Here is an 18,268-nt window from a genome sequence, read left to right on the forward strand (position 1 = left end):
GGTTTCTGGTGTACTTAGCTAATATACATGGGCCTTTATCGAAATTCAGAACTTAGCATTGACCTTCGTGATTTACGAAATGCTTCCCCATGTTACATTGCTTCCCCACAGTACTCCATTTTATAGATGAGGAAAGCGACTATAGTCAAAGGCTAATGCTCTTTCCACTATGCTATAATTAACCTTGACAGAAGTAAAAAAAATGATGGCTGAACATCTTGGCATCAAAGGAAGGATTTTTTTTTTTAACTATAAACAAACACCTAACTTAGCATTGCAGACATGCCCCAAGGGTAAAGGTATATTACAACACAGTTCCGTTTTGCTGTCTGTAGGAGTGACTCCAAATCTTTAAGAAAGAATTGAATTTCATTCTGCGTGTTCTGTTTAAGTTGGCACAGAGACACTTGACTCCTCCTGGAAAGATTGCTATTAAAATAGAAAAATGTGGGCCCTTAAGTGTCTATTTCTGTCGACTGGATGGCACTTAACAACAACAAGCCTCTGTTATTAAAAAATCATTCATGCAGAATCACTCATTCCTGGACAGGTTAAGTGAAGTCTGGTTAACTGAGGAGCTGCTGAGCTATGATCATACCATGTACTCTCCTGGAGGGGCGTGAAAGTGGCTGCTGAATAAGATCTACCGAGAACTCAAAAAGTGGCATTAACCAACTCCAGAGGGGAAAATGTCCATTCATCTTTTGCTCGAGGGACTTTGCCATAATTCTGGCTTCTCAAATTAGCAAGAAGTAAAAGGAACATCCCGCACCTCTCCTGCTCCCAGCACCCTTTGCCGTTATGTGCCCTCAAGTTGATTTCGACGCATAGTGACCCCATGTAATAGAGTAGAACTGCCCCATCAGGTTTTCTAGACTGTGATCTTTACAGGAGCAGATCCCCAGGCCTTTCTCTCGCAGAGCAGCTAGATTGGCTTGAACCACCAACCTTTCAGTTAGCAACAGAGTGCTTAATCAGTGCACCACCAGGGCTCCTTCTCAGCACCCTAAGCATAGCCTGTTCCTTTCACAACACATAATTGCAAGTCATCTAAAGTGGGCCGAGACTTGATGGCCTGAGCTCTCAGAAGACCGTGCAGGCCCAGAGCTTCTGACCAGTATGGCTGGCACTCCAACCACTCGTATAAACGAGCATTTAAGATGTGGTGTTTAATATGTTTGCAACTTGTACGAGTTACTGACTGAGGCATCAGAAACTTGTAAGTTAATACAAGTGGAGGCACACAATAGTCCTGTCCTCCAGCGATATTATTAACTAGACCGGTGCCTCCTCATAGCATGAGGAATATACAATTGGGAGCTTGAAAACTGATATTCTTCTTTTATGTAAGGCAATCTTTAGAAATCTAATACCTCCTTTAAAAAGTCTAGTATGTTTAAATTAATACAGTTTGGCTAGTTTGCAGATTGAAAATAGGTTAGCATTAAGGCCATGATTCCATTAGTAATTACTTTTTCTATTGGTAATAACTGTTTCTTTAGAAATGACATTAACATTCTACCAAAACACAGCAGTAATCCAAAAGTTAATGTTCTGTTCATTTATAATTATATTTAATTCATATTTATGAGTTGTCGGGAGGGAGGAATAAGAAAGAATTGAGTTAAGGAAAAAAGGTACAGAAGAAGCAAGTTAAAATAAAATTCTTTCCTGATAGTCTGAAGGATGTACAAAGCCACTTGAAGTAGAAAAAATTAATTTTTAAATATGCAGTTATATAAAATCAGATTTTCTTAGCTACTGCTGAAAAAGTTCATATTTTTATTATGAATGGCACTGAGTGAATTCAGAGGATAGAATTTTTCCTTTTTCTTTTTACAAAACAATATTAGCATAAACATCCCTATGATTTTTATTTCAGTAAGTCAATTAGATTTGTGGTCTTTGGTGGAGGGGCGGGGGGGAGGCTATCCAGGAAGAATTCTACATCTTTAGGCAGTCATTGAACAAGTAGCTTTGTGTTGTTTTCTTTGAATTGTCCATGAAGCCTGATGTATTATTAATGAATTAATTTCTTGGTGGTGGAGGCCTATGAATAGCATCCTGTGAATGGGCAGTTGCCTGGTGGGGCCAGTTTTGGCTGCTGCCATTTAACATGTGTTGCTCTATTGTGAAGCCTTACCCAGCCGTAGGACAATGCTCGTTTAATCCACCATGATGGGACCTACACACCCCAAGCCCAAGTTGGATGCCAGGGTCAGTTACCCAGAAGCTCGAGCTGGGCCAGTGCTTTGCTTCTCTGCCGAGTTGCTATAATCACTCTGCCTGCCGTTAATTTCCCCTAAACCAGGGAAAATGCGCATGTGAGTAGTACAAATATTCTCAAAAGAGATTCCAAACTGGTCGGCTGGGGTGTTGCCTCCATTCCAGAATGAAGGCAGCATTCCAGGGAGCGTAAGTTCCTTCCTTCCTCCTGGAAATGGAAGCGTCTGGGCCCATGAGCTCCCTGATGTTCTGAGGTCCAGAGTAGCAGATGGCATTATGATTTTCCAAATCCTGATGAACATTCTAACTGAACTTGTTCATTTCACAGTATGTAGTTCTATTTTTTTCACTTCCTCTCCCTTCCTCCCTTCCTCTCTTTGTTCCTCTCATATTAACAAATTTTGAACTGCTGCAGCATCTCCTTATTTTTTTTTAGCTGGCTCTAAATTCCCTTCTCTCTGTCGTTTATTGAATGGACCCAGGTACAGCACAATTTCACATACAATTCTCGGCCTTTGAATGTGTTTAAAAATGTGTAAGCAAATACCACCAACACTCGTACACCGTGCAGCCACTGTAAATTCTGCTTTTCCTCTTATCCATAGCTTGCAGTGCAGGTGGCAAATGGCAGTAATTATTTTAACTAACAGTCGAGTGAACATTTGGGAGGACATCCAGTGTGGCGGTGTGGACTCTGGGTTTATAGTGAGTTCTCAGAGTCTGACTTGATAGTGTTATGGCTTGTTGATTTTTCAGGACACGGACCTACCAGCTTCTCGCACTTGATGTGTGGATGAGATTGAGATGCTTCCATGCTAATGCCTTACCTATGAAAAGAGGAATCCTCCCTTTCATTTAGGAACCTGTTAAGGGTTTTCCTCTCCTGGATTTTCCTCTTCCGCTTTTGTTAAATCTAGTTTATGATCTACTTTGAATCTAAGGCTACATTTAATCAACCCTCTTGTGCACAGGACCTGGTGAAATGCCAGTGTGTATCAGTATTCTAATCTTGGTCCTGGATCACACATGTGTAGCTGGACTTTTCCTGAGAAACAAGATTGACCTTACGAGTGTATGAAATTCAAACGCTATATAGGGACAAGGTAAAACCACAGGTAGGAATTGCTGAATAATTACCTTTAGACCAGCCTGGGCAGGAGGCTTCCCACGAGGGTGAGCTCATTTAATGGTTCCTAAAACTCAATCTCATGGATGTCAGTGGTCATGCTTGATTATTTGCAGCAGTGTTTTATGAAAAAGCAATAGGAATGCATCAGGAGGCTACAGAGAAAGAGGACAATAGTGGGTTTTACTTTTGTAAACGAAATCCCTTTGGTATGAGACAAGCATGTTTTTTGCTGCTCTGCCTAAAGCAGTTAAAAAGGGAGGGTGTGTGTGGATGTTAGGGTGTGTGTACGCGCATGTGCTGTTCACACAGGCACCTTTAAATACGCTGTGCACTATAGCTTATGACCAACAAGAGGCCTAGAGTAAAAGGAAAAAATGATGTACACTGGCCTTGGAAAGGAAGCAATTGCAAATAGAGTTTAAAAGATTAATTCGTTTTCCAGTTCTTCACCCACATATTTTCAAGGGATTTTACAAAACACCAAGATCTTTGCCATATTTAGAAAATGTCTCAGTAAATATCAGTCTTTTACATGACAACAAAATAGGCAGACTAGGTAAAAGGTTAGATTTGATATTAATGACACAGTTTCTTCCTCTGATCTCTTACCCAATACTGAAGAATTTCTCCAAAAACTTAAGAGAAAAAGATAATAGGAAAAATCCATGTAATCTCAAATTTCAATTATCTAGAGACAGATTCCTTTAGACTTGTTCATTTGTATTTTATGTTTTTTATCAGCCATCTGGTAGTGGCGTTCACTTGCCTAACAGCTGTTTCTCCCTTGATTTAAGGGCTTATGGGTAAGGTGAGTGTTTCAGTGGCTAAAACTCAAGCCTTTAGCCCCTGGTCCCACGCCCATCTGAGACAGGTTAAATGAGCTGCTACTGTCAGCCCAGACCCAGTGGACAGAACTTCACACCAAAATGCCCACACATGTAATTTGTCACGTCTGGCAACCCAGAGCATGAGGTGACCCAGTGTGGAAATTGAACCATCTTTCACTTTCTCTGCTCAAGGCTTGATGTGGAATGGGATGAGTAAAAGCAGGCTCTCTGGTCTGCAGCTGAGGGGAGTCAGAGGCCTTCTTTTCTGATGGTGTCCATCTTGCAAGCCTTCCTAAATTCAAAGCCTCAAACCCACCCTAGCTCTGTACCTCATAAAACCCTGAGGACTAGGTCAGCTCCGTCTACATGTTAAAATTCGGGTATACTTAATATCAAAGTGCTGTTTGTTCCCTCACAGTGTGGCCATGTTTTTAGGTAAACCCACTGTTTTTAACAAACATTGGTTGAATTTGTACAAATCTGATATGTAATTACGGTTCACTCATATCTTAAACTGGTGACTCACTCGGTGACTAACCAGGAGTACCCATCCATTTTCCACCTTTCTCCCTTTGATAAGGTGGGACTTTTTTTTTTTTCTTTCTTTCTGGCTACAGCCTCTTACAGCAGAAACTTACAGACGTGAACATCAAGGATCTGTAAATATCAAATTTACAAGAATCTACCACTGGATTACATTTTACACAGGTAGAGTTTTGATTTTGTAGATTAGCCTACATGGAGATCTTCAGAGTTGAGGGTCCAGTTTTTTTGTGTTTTTTTCAGTGTTGACAAATTAGGTTTCCTCCTTGGTGAAGAGCAGACTTGTCCTATAGATTCTGCCAGTTGTCTCAGGAAGACACTACTTTAAGGCAGTACACAGTGGAGGCTCAAAAACCAGTGTGGGGTCTTACGGGGCAAATGGTCTTCTGCCTGCTGTGAAGCCAATGGAATCACAAATGGCCTTCGATCCCAGCACTCCCAGTAGACGGGGAGTGATCTAATAGGGCTTTGCCACTTAGTATGAACCCAGTACCTAGGGCTGGAAATTGTTGGACCAGGCCAAGCAACACCAGGTTTTAATTACAAGCTTTTTTGTTTCTTGTTTTTTAATGTACAGCATGACTCTCACTAGTCAGACACCAGGTGATACACTGATGTCAGCCACCTGTCAGCTGGGTGACTTGACACTATTAAGTCTAGAAATAGGCTATTTTTAAAAAGTTAGAAGCCTTGCCGTGTTTTATTTAACTTCCCGGGCTGATTTTAATGTAACCCACAACACAGCTGACCCTAAAATTCAACAGCAGCCTACTCCTTGAGGGCTATTGTTTTGTCTTGTTTTGTTTTTCAACTGATTATAAAAAAGTATATTTTAAATTTATTCCAAAAGTGGTAAAACAAACTGCTAAATCTGGCTTAAATGTTAATAAAAAAAAAAAAAAAACACGTTTTCAAAGTTCCGAACGTATGGTTACAAAGCAAGCAGGCCAGTTTCATGGGCCACATGCACAATATCATGGCGTCCTTCTACTCTGTCCTATAGGGCCGCTATGAGTCGGAATCGAATCGATGGCAACGGGTTTGGTTTTTGGTTGGTTTGCTTTAGAGTAACACTTTGCAGTAAATAGTCTGCATTCTAAATAAGACGTTGCAACGAATGGCCAGAATTGTTCAGTATGGTTCTTTGTTGTAATTCTGGTGGTAGCATAATTGGACAGTCTGTACCCACAATCTCAGTCGAGAAGTATACTCTGAATTCTTTTTTTTTTTTTCCTTTCTTTTTCTTGAGATTTTTGAGAAGTTGTCCTCCTATCTTCCTCTTGTTTACTGCCAATACGTATAAAACGTTGATGTGAAAGAATGTTTGTTTTACACAAAGGAAAAGGAATAAGATACAGAGTCCCCCTAGGGGCTCTTGGGGAGGAAGGCAGAAAGGAGGGCTGCACAGAAGGTATCTCACAACCCCCTGGCCTTTTGCTCTTTATCTGCCACCACTGTCCTTTGTGAACCCATAGGTACCAGCCGACCTGAATCAAACCCAGTGCTCTTCAGCATAGCGTGAGTACCCAGCCTTGCCACGCATGCTTGGCCATTGCCCCCACCTTGCAGGACTCTTTACTAGGGGTGTCGTACCCCTGTGAATAGTACACAAGTTCTTTGAGGACATGAGTTAAGTATCAGTCATCCCACAATGATCCCAGCACCCAGTGCCATGCACATGGTAGGTGTTCAGGAAAGTTATTAGAGTGAACAAGTAAATAATGAACGATTTTATCATTTTCGCTTAGTGTTTTGTGCCTGTGCCCTATCAATGTCTGAATTAACCATCGTATCATTGTCAGGTTCCACTGTCATCTTTAATTATGAATTTACAGGCAAAAATGAAGTCCTCAAACTAAGGCTCCCTAGCTTTTTCCAGGTGAGTAGTTATGCCAGGCTTCTCCTTTGTACAAAGCAGAGCTCTACTAAGCATCTGGGTCTCTTCTGAGTTACTTTAAATAGTCCCCTACCTCTTTATTTTTACACTTTCTATTTTGATGTAATTGTTGGTTCACATGCAATTGCAGAGAGATCCTGTGTACCCTTCACACGGTTTCCTCAGTGGAAACATCTCATAACTTTAGTATAATACCACAATCAGGAATTGACATTACTAATAGGATACCAAAAAACCAAACCCACTGCCATCAAGTTGATTCCAACTCACAGCGACCCTATAGAACAGAGTAGAACTGCCCCATAAAGTTTCCAAGGAGTGCCTGATGGATTTGAACTGCCAACCTTTCTCAGTTAACAGCTGTAGCACTTAAACCACTATGCCGCCAGGGCTTCACCTTAATCAGATTTTACCAGTTTTACATACACTACGTGTGTGTAAAAACATTAATGATATGGATCCTTTCAACGCCAAGGAACATTTTAGTTCCAAAAACAGTATGCCTTTAAAAGAATGATCTCCCTTTTAAGCAAGGCATTTCGAAAGCATTTTTTTCGCTTATATTTCCCGTATTTGAAGTGCCCAACTTACCTGCCTGCTCTCAAGATTGCAAAGTATACTGCTGACTGGCAAACTTACTGTGGAAACGAACTAGGAGCAGCTGTGGTTGGAATTGGACCTGTTTCTCCCTCCTCCTGTCCCCACCTCTTTGAGTGTACAGGTACACAAACGTACATGCACACACACACACACTCTCAGATTTTCTGCTGCTTGCCTTTTTTTATGCCTGAGCACCTTGCTGACAAGTGCTAATAACAAAATACCCAGAGAGAGTCCAGTTGAATTTAGCACACATTAAACATTCTGAACTTGTCCATTTGCTCATAGATTCTGCATAATTAATAATTAAACAGTTTCAGTTGTAATGGGTTGACCTTCCTGAACTGTTCATTATTCACAAGGCAAAGACATCACTCAAATTTTTTCCCATTGTCCTTCGCTGTTCTCCAGCGTGCCCACCACGCTTGTGTTCCAGTTGTTTAGCAAAGGGGCTGACCAGGTAGTCACTGAAACCTCTGAGACTTGGAGACTGTCCTCCTCAATGACCAGAATTGCTTACGAAATGATTTATGGCAGCTGTTTTTATATAATGGTTGCTTGTTCGATAACAAGATCCAGCTCTGTGTCCCTTTAGCAGAGCTCTAAAGTTGATTTGGGACTAGAAACTCAGGTTAAGGCTTTTGGTGAAGGTTGTGTCCACTGTTCTTGTTTCATACCTCTGTGATATGAAAAGCATCACCAAAAACAAAAAAGCCCCTTAGGTGCAGTATGACACCCAGGGCCTTAAAAGAGTGACTTTTATTAACAATTTAGAGTCAGTTTCAGCCAGTACTGAGGGTTATTAGTGTAACTGCTTCTCCAATCCATGCCACTGTTTTGAAAATGTATTTTTTCGTCTTAAGCCATATACTGCATTTCACAGAGGACATTTTTGATAAGCAGCAGCAGCTCCTTAACTAGGTCTTCTGAACCCCTTGACATGGTTCTCTGTCTCCCTGCAACTTCATGGTGACTGGGTGCTCTCCCTCCCAATGGGCAGCCGTTAAACTGCAGGTAGACCAGAGCACAGGTTTACTATGGGCTTCCTCCCTCCTTCCCACAGATTGTAATTCAGTAACGAAATATGCAGGTTCTTGGAAGTTTTTTCTGTTTGTTTTTGTTTTTTTTTACATCCTCATCTAAGCTACTAATTGTATTTGACCCTTTCATGACCATTGGGATATACGGTTGCCCACCCATTTTCTCCACCTCTCAGGTTCATTGGAAAGCTGCTTTCCCACTGACGGTGCATGTTGCTGAAAAGTAGGAGCCTTTATGACTGTTTGAAACAGAAAAAAACAGGCTTGTGCTGCAAATTACTATTTCTACAGGGTGTTGTATGAGGTGTGTGCATTTTTGGTAGAAGGAAGAGAATTTTGAAATTTTTTCTTTGGGATGCTGTATGTCCCTCTGGACTCGAGGGAGCATCTGGGGTGGAATTTGTGGGACAATGTATGTCCTTTGGGACTCAGAGTGTAGGATCGTTGGATGAGGGGAAAAAAAAATCCATATTACCTACCAGATATTCAGTAACACTCAATGATTCAGCATGCTTCTGTTAATGGAAACACACAGTATCAACAAAAAATTCAAAGCAGAAAATAATTAGGTCTTGAAAAGAGAAAAGTGTACTTTAAAATCCTCCAAGGCAGTAAAGGTTGTTGGGTATATCCACTTGCTTTCCTTTGGGGTATTAGTAGCCTACCTACATTTTTTAATTTGGAGGCTCTCAGAAGGCTCCTTTGCCCCTACCCCCCATGTTTGTGTGTGGCATTCTGACCCCTCCCCCCAACCAGCCAGTGTTCCATATCTCAGAAAATTCTCCTTTGAGGTATGCAAAAGACATGGATTTTAAAACAAAAAGAAAGGTCTGGCATTATGCGTGTGAGATGAGACTTGCCCCCACGTCTTTGATGAGTGATTCTTTCCAGGCACCACAGAAATGGGAATCCACTCTGTGGTTCTGCAGAGTCAACTTGGGTTGGCGTTTTCAGAAATGAAATAAATTATTCATGGGTACCACCCAGTGTTCCTTAGTTTTATATTATGAGGACCTTAACAGGCTACAATATCAGGTCTTAAATAAAATTAACTACCCATGCAAAAAAAAAAAAACCCATGCAAAGATGTCACATTTCCTCATTTTGTTTCTCATCCGTGTTAAAGTGACATCTTCATCAAGTTGCCTAGCCTGTAATTCATTAATTTACTCTTGGTACCAGACTTTGAAATGAGGTCCACATTAGCATCATGGTTTATACCAAAATCTCTATGAAAATCCAGTCCAGAATTTTAACCGTCTTGGTAAATATTCAGTCACATTAATACAAGATTTTATTTTCTTAAGCCTTGATTTTAAAATGTCTACCACTCAGGCACTTCCAGTGCTACCCCCTCCTAAAAAGAACCCAGAAAGTAATGACTTAGAGATCCTTTCTAACTGATCAGAGTCTATAATTTTTACACCTCAGACTTTGAACTATCTTTTTATTAATGGTTTTTGAGGCAGTAAAATATTATTTCTTGAACTGGGCCTTGTAGACTCCTGTGGACTTGGTGATATATGTGGCTTTCTTAGAACAGGCTGGAGCTGAAATTGATATCATGTTTTATTTTTGCTCTTCAAACTGATAGTACTTCTGTGACCATTTTATAGTACCTTTATTGAGGACTTGTCATGTTACTGCCTGCCTTGTTTCTTTTGAGTGGACTCTTTCCTCAACTCCTGTTTTTCATGTCCTCTGTGTGTAACGCCTGCATGTAATCCTTTGAACTTGGCAAGATTTTATTTTACTCTCGTTTCCCTTTTGTTTTTCTTTTTTCTTGGGAACCCTTCTGTACTGATGAGATAATTTTAAGTTTAGAATTACTAACCTTTTTCCCCTCTAGATGAATTGTAAATTCGAAGAGGACAGATTATATAAAAACCAAGAAACATTTGTTCCTATTTCTTTTCTTTTTTTTTTAACTTCTCCAGAATGTTTTGTTTTGTTTTTGCCTGCTTTGACCCCCTCAATTCCTTTTGATTTAATGGTATTTTCCAGCAGTTTCCAAATGTTTGAATTGGAAACAAAGCTTTAATAAGAGTTCTAGTTAATTTTCTGTCTTGTAATTACCGATCTCATTTTTCTGATAATTGGCCACAGCAATTATATGTATATTTACTAATCACGTAGGAGGCTGTGCAATTGTATCTCTCTGCCACCACTGATAATGACACGCATATTGCAGAGGTGCTTTTATCATCTTCTTTTTTCCACTACATCAAAGCTATTTCCTCGCATTCTCAATAATGAATACGTGCATGCATTTGACACAGTTGTGTGCTAGAGAAATTGTTTGGCTCCGACCAAATGCTGCATGCTCTGAGTTTCTTGCCTGCAGCGCTGGAAGGTTGTATGTAATGATATATTGCTCATCCAAATGGCCAAAGCACTCCAAAGCGCAGTGAGATTAAAATAAGTCATTCCTTTGTTAATTTAAATAGGTGCATGTATCATACTTTGCAGGGCACTTTGTGTAGGGATGTCAGGAAGGAAAAAAGCCACCGAAAGGTATTTTTAATAGCAAATGAGAATAGATGAGAATGGAGTCATTTGCAGCTGCCTACTTTATGTGGCTCTCTTGTTCCAACTGTAGGTCTAATGAGATGACTGTTAAAGTACTCTGCAGTGTAATTTCATTACATCCTGAGCTGTTACACTATAAACACAGTGGAGCTCTCTGTCATTCTTGGAAAAACTCCTAAATTCTTAAAGCCTTCCTCTGCAGATGGTGACGGGGTTTGCTCCCTGTGTTATGTACTTCCTGTGTTACGTGGTGCTTGTTGTTTGTTGCAGTGTAGTTTTCTGCCCTTTTGCGTGATTCCCACCCCCTCCCCCCCAGTTCTCTTTGGTGGCCTAGGTGGGAGTTTGTCCTTGTGTCCTTAATTCATCAGCTTTCCTAATTATGTTAGAGACGAGTTTGCCCAGGTTGGCAAAAATAGGCTGAAATTTCTTTTCAGGAAACAACTTCCCCCTACAAAATCCTTTCTATTTAAGTTAAAAAAAAAAAAAAGAATCTGACCCAAATGATTCATTTAGGAGCAAGCAGTTAAGCTGCCACTGAAGATACAAATAAATGTAAATAAAAATGAAAGTGTAAATAAATAGCAAATCCAGTAAAAGAAACAAAGGTCAACACAAGAATAATTTCACAGCTCTTTGTTAATTACAAGACCATTTGTGTGTTACTTAAATAATCATTAATTTCTCATTTACACTTTCCCTACCTTCTTTCCTACCCTGCGGCTATCATTGTCCTTTTTTCACCTTCCCTCCCTCTTTGCTCTCCTGTTTCTCACCACTGTAAAATGTGTGTGGCTTTAGATTTGGCGTTTTTAAACAAACGTGGAAGAGGGTGTAGACAGTGGTATTAATTGGATGTGGCCTTATTTTCCTCTCCTCATGGTAAAAAAAAAAAAAAAAAATTTTTTTTTTTTATGGTGGTAAATCCTTGTTATATATTCATCTTTATACTGCTCCCTTGCTGTGGAAGGGTGGAATATAAAGAAAGAAAAGGAATTGTTGTGACTTGCGGTGACTTGTTTTTCCTCCTTCCAGGATTCGCCCATCCTTCCGGTTGGCGAGTTCTCCGAGCCATTTGTACATTTCATCACTCAGTGGTGAGTCCTGTTTGCAAACATGTTGTGCCCTCAATGTAAATGATACATGCCATTAACTCAGTGGCTCTAGGAGACCTTATGGCTCTCCCTGCTTCCTTTTGGAGATGGGAGGGACTTTGGGGCCTTGGGCAGATGGGGCAGCAAAGCTGAAGAAATTGTTTAAATTATGTAAACGTTATTTACACAAAGGGTCATAAATGTACTTCAGAGGCTTTTTCCTACTTTAATAAACTGCTGAGAATCAGGCTACTAACTTTGGGCACAGAGAGTGTTACTCCCTTTTTTTGTTTTGTTTTGCTGTTCAAGAGATACTCAATTTTATAGCCCCTATTGAACAGACATATGAAGCTTATTTTTATTAATGTAACCTCAAGTTACCAGTAAAACTGTCATTCACTTAGTGGAAGCAACATAATTTGTTAATTCATTGGATTTTCAGTAAATAACTTTTATCTTCGCTTATACTTTCAATGCAGTACTGGGAACCCATTTCGATGAATTTTGGTGTTTAAAATACTATGAAAATACAGCTCCATTAGGCTCACTTTAACCCTTAGGAACTGAGAGGAACCACAGGATTTAGATCCAAAGGGGCCTCAGAGTCTCCAGGCAACCCCTTGTCACTTTACACCTAAGGAAACAGGCATTTTTCTGCCAAGGGTTCTTTTCCAGCCTTCTGCCTTCTTATTCACAGCAGAATGAGTCTTTCTTTTATTATCCCTTTTACCAGCATCCACCTCTTCCCCCGTCCGGCAGGAGTCTCGTGGCCTTAGAAGGCCCAGCTGCTCTGCTGCCCTCCTTCTGCCCTTTCCCTTACCCCAGCATAGAGAGAAAATTGTCGAGGAGCAAGAGAGGAGGAAATTGGGAGCATAAGAATGCCCTCCCTCATAGCAAGGGACAGAACCAACTAGACACTGGTCCAGACCTTCTGGAAGTCCTTTATAACTGCCTTTACTTCTCTTTCCTTCCTTCAATCACCAAATTCCTCATTTCATCATCACCTCCGAGTTGTGTCCACTGGTGGAAGATGAACGGGCAGACCGACAAAAGGAGCCGGTCATTCCTGTGTGTGGTGCGGTGAAGCGGTACAGCCAGGAGTCCTTGCTAACCCGAAATGGCTGTACACTGTCCCCTCCCCTCCCCATGATCCATCTGATGATTACGCTAAAGGGAACCCAAGAAATATTCCTTAATATAAATGTCAGGCTTTATCACCTTTTTGACTAAGTGTAATATGTTACCTCTTAATAAAAATGTCTCGTACAGTTTATATTCCATAGAAAAATATGTGGCAGAGATTTTTCCCCCTGACTTTGAAAATTTTATTAACACTGTTTCTATTTATTTAAAATACTTATATAATATTCTGTAGCTTTTAAAAAATATTTTTACTCTGAAAACATTTGATTTCCAAAGCATGCCACATTGGGAAAAAAAGCATACATACAGGTTAAACATTGGAATCCTAAGCTGTTTTGAAGCTCACTAACATTAGTGCCATTATCTAAAAGTATAGATTAATCTTTCTTAATTTCTGTTACATGGAATTCCTAAAAACACTCAGAAGCACTTCGTGGGAATGACCCCATTTGAAATGTAGAAGTCGAATAACAAACCATGAGGTTCCCATGCTCCCCTGAGAGCCCGGTTTGGGCACCAGCCACCCAGGGTGTTGGATTCATGGCAGGACCACTGGGCTTATCTTCCTGTGTAGTCTGAAACCGACCTGGGGGTGGGAGCGGTTCTGAGCAGGAAAAAAAAACGTGGGTAAGACTTTGCCTTCATCCTGTCGAAAAAATTAATCAGCTGTTACATAGAAGTTTTATGGAGACAGAGAGAGAGATAACCTGTGTTGAAATTTCCACAGATGTCAAGCCGAAACAGAAATGATAGTGGGTAATAGCCTTGTTTTCCCAAGAGGTACAGCTACTTGGGAGTGTCAGATTAGGACTGTTACCAGCTCCACTGGCTAGACAGCTTGAATTACTTGCTAATGGATGTGGTATTTGAGAGGTGCATGTGGTTATTTATAGGAAAGGCAAATGTCCTCGATGTCATTAATGGTTCATAACTACGGTTCTTGTTTACCAAATGATCATTGAATCTCTCTATTTAGAAAAAAATACCGTCGTCAAGTGCAGAGATTATATAAAGGATTTTCCTCTTGCTTGTTAGAGGTTGCCTTAGATAAAGAAAAAGCACCTGTGTGATTTAGAGCTTCCAAGCGATAGTAGGGGCCTCGGTGGCGCAGTGGTTAAAAAGTTTGGCTGCTAACCAAAAGGTCGGTAGTTGGAATCCACCAGGCGCTCCTTGGAAACCCTATGGGGAAGTTCTACTCTGTCCTATAGGGTCACTGTGAGTCAGAATCAATGACATCGGGAAGCGGTAGAAGCAGCATCTCTCCTTGTGATGCTCTGAGCTTAGAACAGATGTGGCTATCAAGTAGACAGCTACCAACGATCACCTGGGGTCCACGTGTGGCTGCTTCATCACATAGCTAAATACGTTCTACAGCTACTAATAAGACCTATTTGTACCTATTGCGTGGAAGGCAAGAAATACTTTGCATGAGGAATGTGATTCTCTAAGCAGCTTAAACAAATTTAGCTTTCCCACGGCTGTTTAATGAATCATCAACTTGCGTAATAGCCAAAATAAATGAAAGTCTGAGATGATGTATAAGAACCCATTGGTAATTTTGTGGTGTCCTCTAGATTCTTGACCTCTTTTATATGTTACTTGTCATGCCAATAATGAAAAAATGAGATGTTTTCTCATTTGACATGACAGTCTTGTTTCTTTTCTTGCTGTCTTATCCCAATTACAAAAAAAAAAAGTATATTGTTCCCCAAATTTAAGCTTGAAATAAGTTGATAACTGGGTCAGGAGGAGAATATTGCTGCTTTTCTCAAATTCATTCAAAAGTAGAATTAGAATAAATTTAAATTCATTCTTTTTGTCTGTATTGTAACTCCAAAAAAATAATTTTTCTGTTTCCAATTCATGAGGTCTCCAGAAAGCTGATTAATTAAAGGTCAAAATAAAAGAAAGAGGCTATATGGTAATACTTTGGCCAAGAGCTGAACGTGATGAATTTTGAAAGCGTATTCAGATTCTAAGGCGAGTAGGAATTATAGCACCTTTTCAAATGATATAGATAATAGGAGATTTTTTCCCCCTACAGCATGCGAAAACAGCCAAAAGAAAGGCCAGCACCTGAGGAACTGATGGTAAGTAGACTTGTAGTTACTTTAGAATTCTGTTAGAAGGGCCAAAATGCAATTTAAAACATCCCCAGGCTCTGAGAGACATCATCATTTACTTCATTTGAGTAGGCATTCTTGAAACTCATACTGTCAAATGTTATTAGTTTTCATTTTTTAAACATTCTCCACCATTTTGAAACTTAATATGGAATGCTTTCACTCAAGGGTCACAAATTAATGTTGGTCACTCTGTGCTCATTCGCCATCACAGCCTTTCAAAATTCAGAGGATTGGTAACAGAAAGGATCGTCAACGCTAAGTTTTTAGTGCAGGAAATTCCGAATGTGGCATGGAGTCCTCTTGGATTCATGTAGAATGAAATCAGATTGGCTGCAAAAGATCAAGTTAATGTGAATCTTTGGTCTTTCCCCAGAAAAAAGAGGCAACTACAAGGCGGCTGGTCCTGTGTTCTCAGCTCCAAGGCAGCTTTCTTTGATTGTAAATGACAGTTTTGAGTCAAGCAGGGAGGGGAACAGAGAGATGCTCCCTAACAATTCCCAAATGGTCATTTATTTAGTGCAGATTGTTGATTTGACAATGCACAAGCTGTTAGAATAACGTTAGGACAGAGCGTGAGTAAATAATAATCATAGCCTGCACTTCTCAGTGCTTTGCGTGCCGTCCCCGTCTTTAGATTTCTGCAGTCAGAGCAAATTCCAGTCAATTTTCTTTCCCTTCTTTATTTAATCAATATGCATTTTACAACTATCAGCTGGGAGGTTTTCCTTCTCTGCATTCCATCCTAGTGAATTCTCCAAGCACCCAAACCTCTATGTAGTACAGATGTCACCCCAAATATAAAATAGAGGTATGTTTCCCTTTGTATCATGACTGCTTTCCAGGAAGGTACTTTTCTCCTTCATATTACCCCCCAGAGCAAAGTCCCAGTTTTCATGGTAGTTTCAAGTTAAAGTTCACCCCTAAAACCTCTGCAGTTCTTAACTGTGCAGGTTTCATGTCTTGAATACACTGGTTTTTTTTTTTTTTTTTTTTTGGTCCCTTCAATGGTTGGGAAATTCTTGCAGTTAGTCACATTTGAGAAAACTTGGAACAGGTTCTAGAGATGGAGACCATTTACCTTGTGTGTTATTATGCTATGGCTGGATAGCTTGGCTATTAAAACAAAGGAATAGGACTTCATAAAACAGATACCTGTTTGTAAATGCATGTTTCAGTGCTGCAATGAGCTGGCCACTTATAAATAAAACATCTGCAGATCTCACATACACCATAAATATATACGTATGCATGTCTTGGTAAGGAACACCACCCCAGGGTGGCAGATCATAAAGATGGAGCCTGAAGGGTGAGCACTTTCAATGTCCTGGAAGCACGCACACGCGCGTGCACCTATGTGTGTGTAAGATGTATGAGGAGGAATACATATCTAGATATATTCACAACTAAATACCCTGACATGTGCAGTCTTGAATTTTTAATTAATAAACATCAATAAAATACAACAAACAATTTAGTCGTAGGGAGCATTATCCTATACTTAATTTAACATTAGTTCTAGTACTGCTCACTGTTTGATGTTAAATGAATTTATTCCCAGAGTATAGCAAGAGTGAGGCATCCCTGGCTTGGTAAAGGCTCAGCAAGAAGGCAGGAAAAATTAGGGAACATGAGGCTCCTGTGGCCGCGGGGATTGAGCCCAGACCACCTTTGGCCAAAAGATTGGGCCCAATAGAGGATGGGAAAGAAAGTGGGTTGTCCCTTTCTTAGGTGAGCTTAACCTTGAGTCACATCTGAGGGGCCAGATCTTAAGGAATCAGTCTCTCGATTCCTTCTAGCATATTAATGGCTTTAATTTCTCCTTCTCCTTCTCTGCCTGCACCCTGTGTGATTGTGGTCCCCCTGGAAGTGAAAGCCTCCTCTGCAGTGCGTGAGCCCATTTGTCCCTGTGGGTGGGGGCCTGTGCCTTTCCCAAAAAGAGCAGTTTACCTCCCAAGGGCAGTAACTCCAACCAGCAGACACCAGCATGGTCTGCACACCTCAGGCTTTATCAGCTGCATTATGGGCCTGTATTTTCCAAAGCAGATGAAGAAAATTAGAGATCGGCAGGATGGAAATACTGAGAGGGACAGATTCACCAACAGGGAACTCTTAAATGGACTCCGGGTATGGTGCTGACCACCAGTGAGCCCTGCAAGTCCCAGCCTAAGTAAATCAGAATGCAGAGGAGGGCTGGGCCAGATCCCCTCACCCCTGGGCCTGGCCATGCACATAGTAGGCACTCAAGAGGTTATTGTCTTTTCATTTGAAGGGGTTACCTTATATACTGGACCCAATATCAAGTCTTAAAATCACCTTTGCTGTTTTGACCATGTTAATCTTAAAGATGAAATGTAAAACTCAACTTTAGACTCTTGAGGTCGTTAAAATCCCAGTATTAGAACTCATTTAGTTATTTAGCTATTCAGCTTCCTCTACTTTGTGTGATTGTTGTTGGGATGGTTGTCATTTTTATGTCCTGAGTGGAAGTATCTTAATGCTGAACCAAGAAGTTCCCTTACTGCTCACTTTCTGGGGGTCCAGATTTCACGTGAGCCAGTGCAGTTTTCTGCCATGTGGCCGTTAAGCTTCATAAAGAATTCACTCAAAAAGTTTCATCATCAGCATCTACATCCTCTTGGGAGATCTCAAAACGAGGTAAACAATTTAATTCAGCAGATATTTATAGATCAGTATGTGCAGAGGAAACCCTGGTGGGGCAGCAGTTAAGAGCTATGGCTGCTAACCAAAAGGTCAGCAGTTCAAATCCACCATCCGATCCTTGGAAACCCTATGGGGCAGTTCTACTCTGTCCTGTAGGGTCGCTGTGAGTCAGAATTGACTTGATTGCAGCGGGTTTGGGTTTTTCTTTTTTTTTAACGTACAAAGTAAGGAGTCCTGGTGACACAGTGGTTAAGCACTTGGCTGCTAACTGAAAGGTCGGCAGTTTGATCCCACCAGCCATTCCATGGAAGAAAGATGTGGCAGTATGCTTCCATGAAGTTTATAGCCTTGGAATCCTGTGGGGCAGTTCCATACAGTCTTACACAGTCACTATGAGTCAGAATCGAATCAATGGCAATTGGTTGTGTTTTTGTTTTTTTACGGGGGGAGGAGGTT

At 40.6% G+C, this 18,268-nt stretch overlaps 1 protein-coding gene across 5 annotated transcripts in view; it reads left to right on the plus strand.

Annotated features, from left to right (window-relative positions):
• The window catches only part of MAP2K5 (mitogen-activated protein kinase kinase 5), a 287,381-nt gene that overhangs the window by 237,027 nt on the left and 32,086 nt on the right, over positions 1-18,268 (plus strand). For 4 of the 5 annotated variants that reach the window (XM_049852647.1, XM_049852648.1, XM_049852646.1 and 1 more), the window contains 2 exons: positions 11,824-11,885; positions 15,070-15,115. In XM_049852647.1, coding sequence (XP_049708604.1) covers positions 11,824-11,885; positions 15,070-15,115 — 108 coding nt within the window. Of the gene's footprint in view, positions 1-6,527; positions 6,605-11,823; positions 11,886-15,069; positions 15,116-18,268 lie in introns of those variants that run through there. The other variant, XM_049852650.1, reaches the window with a different exon arrangement.

The sequence above is a fragment of the Elephas maximus genome, chromosome 13 (genome assembly GCF_024166365.1).
Source record: "Elephas maximus indicus isolate mEleMax1 chromosome 13, mEleMax1 primary haplotype, whole genome shotgun sequence".
Classification (NCBI taxonomy): Eukaryota; Metazoa; Chordata; class Mammalia; order Proboscidea; family Elephantidae; genus Elephas; species Elephas maximus.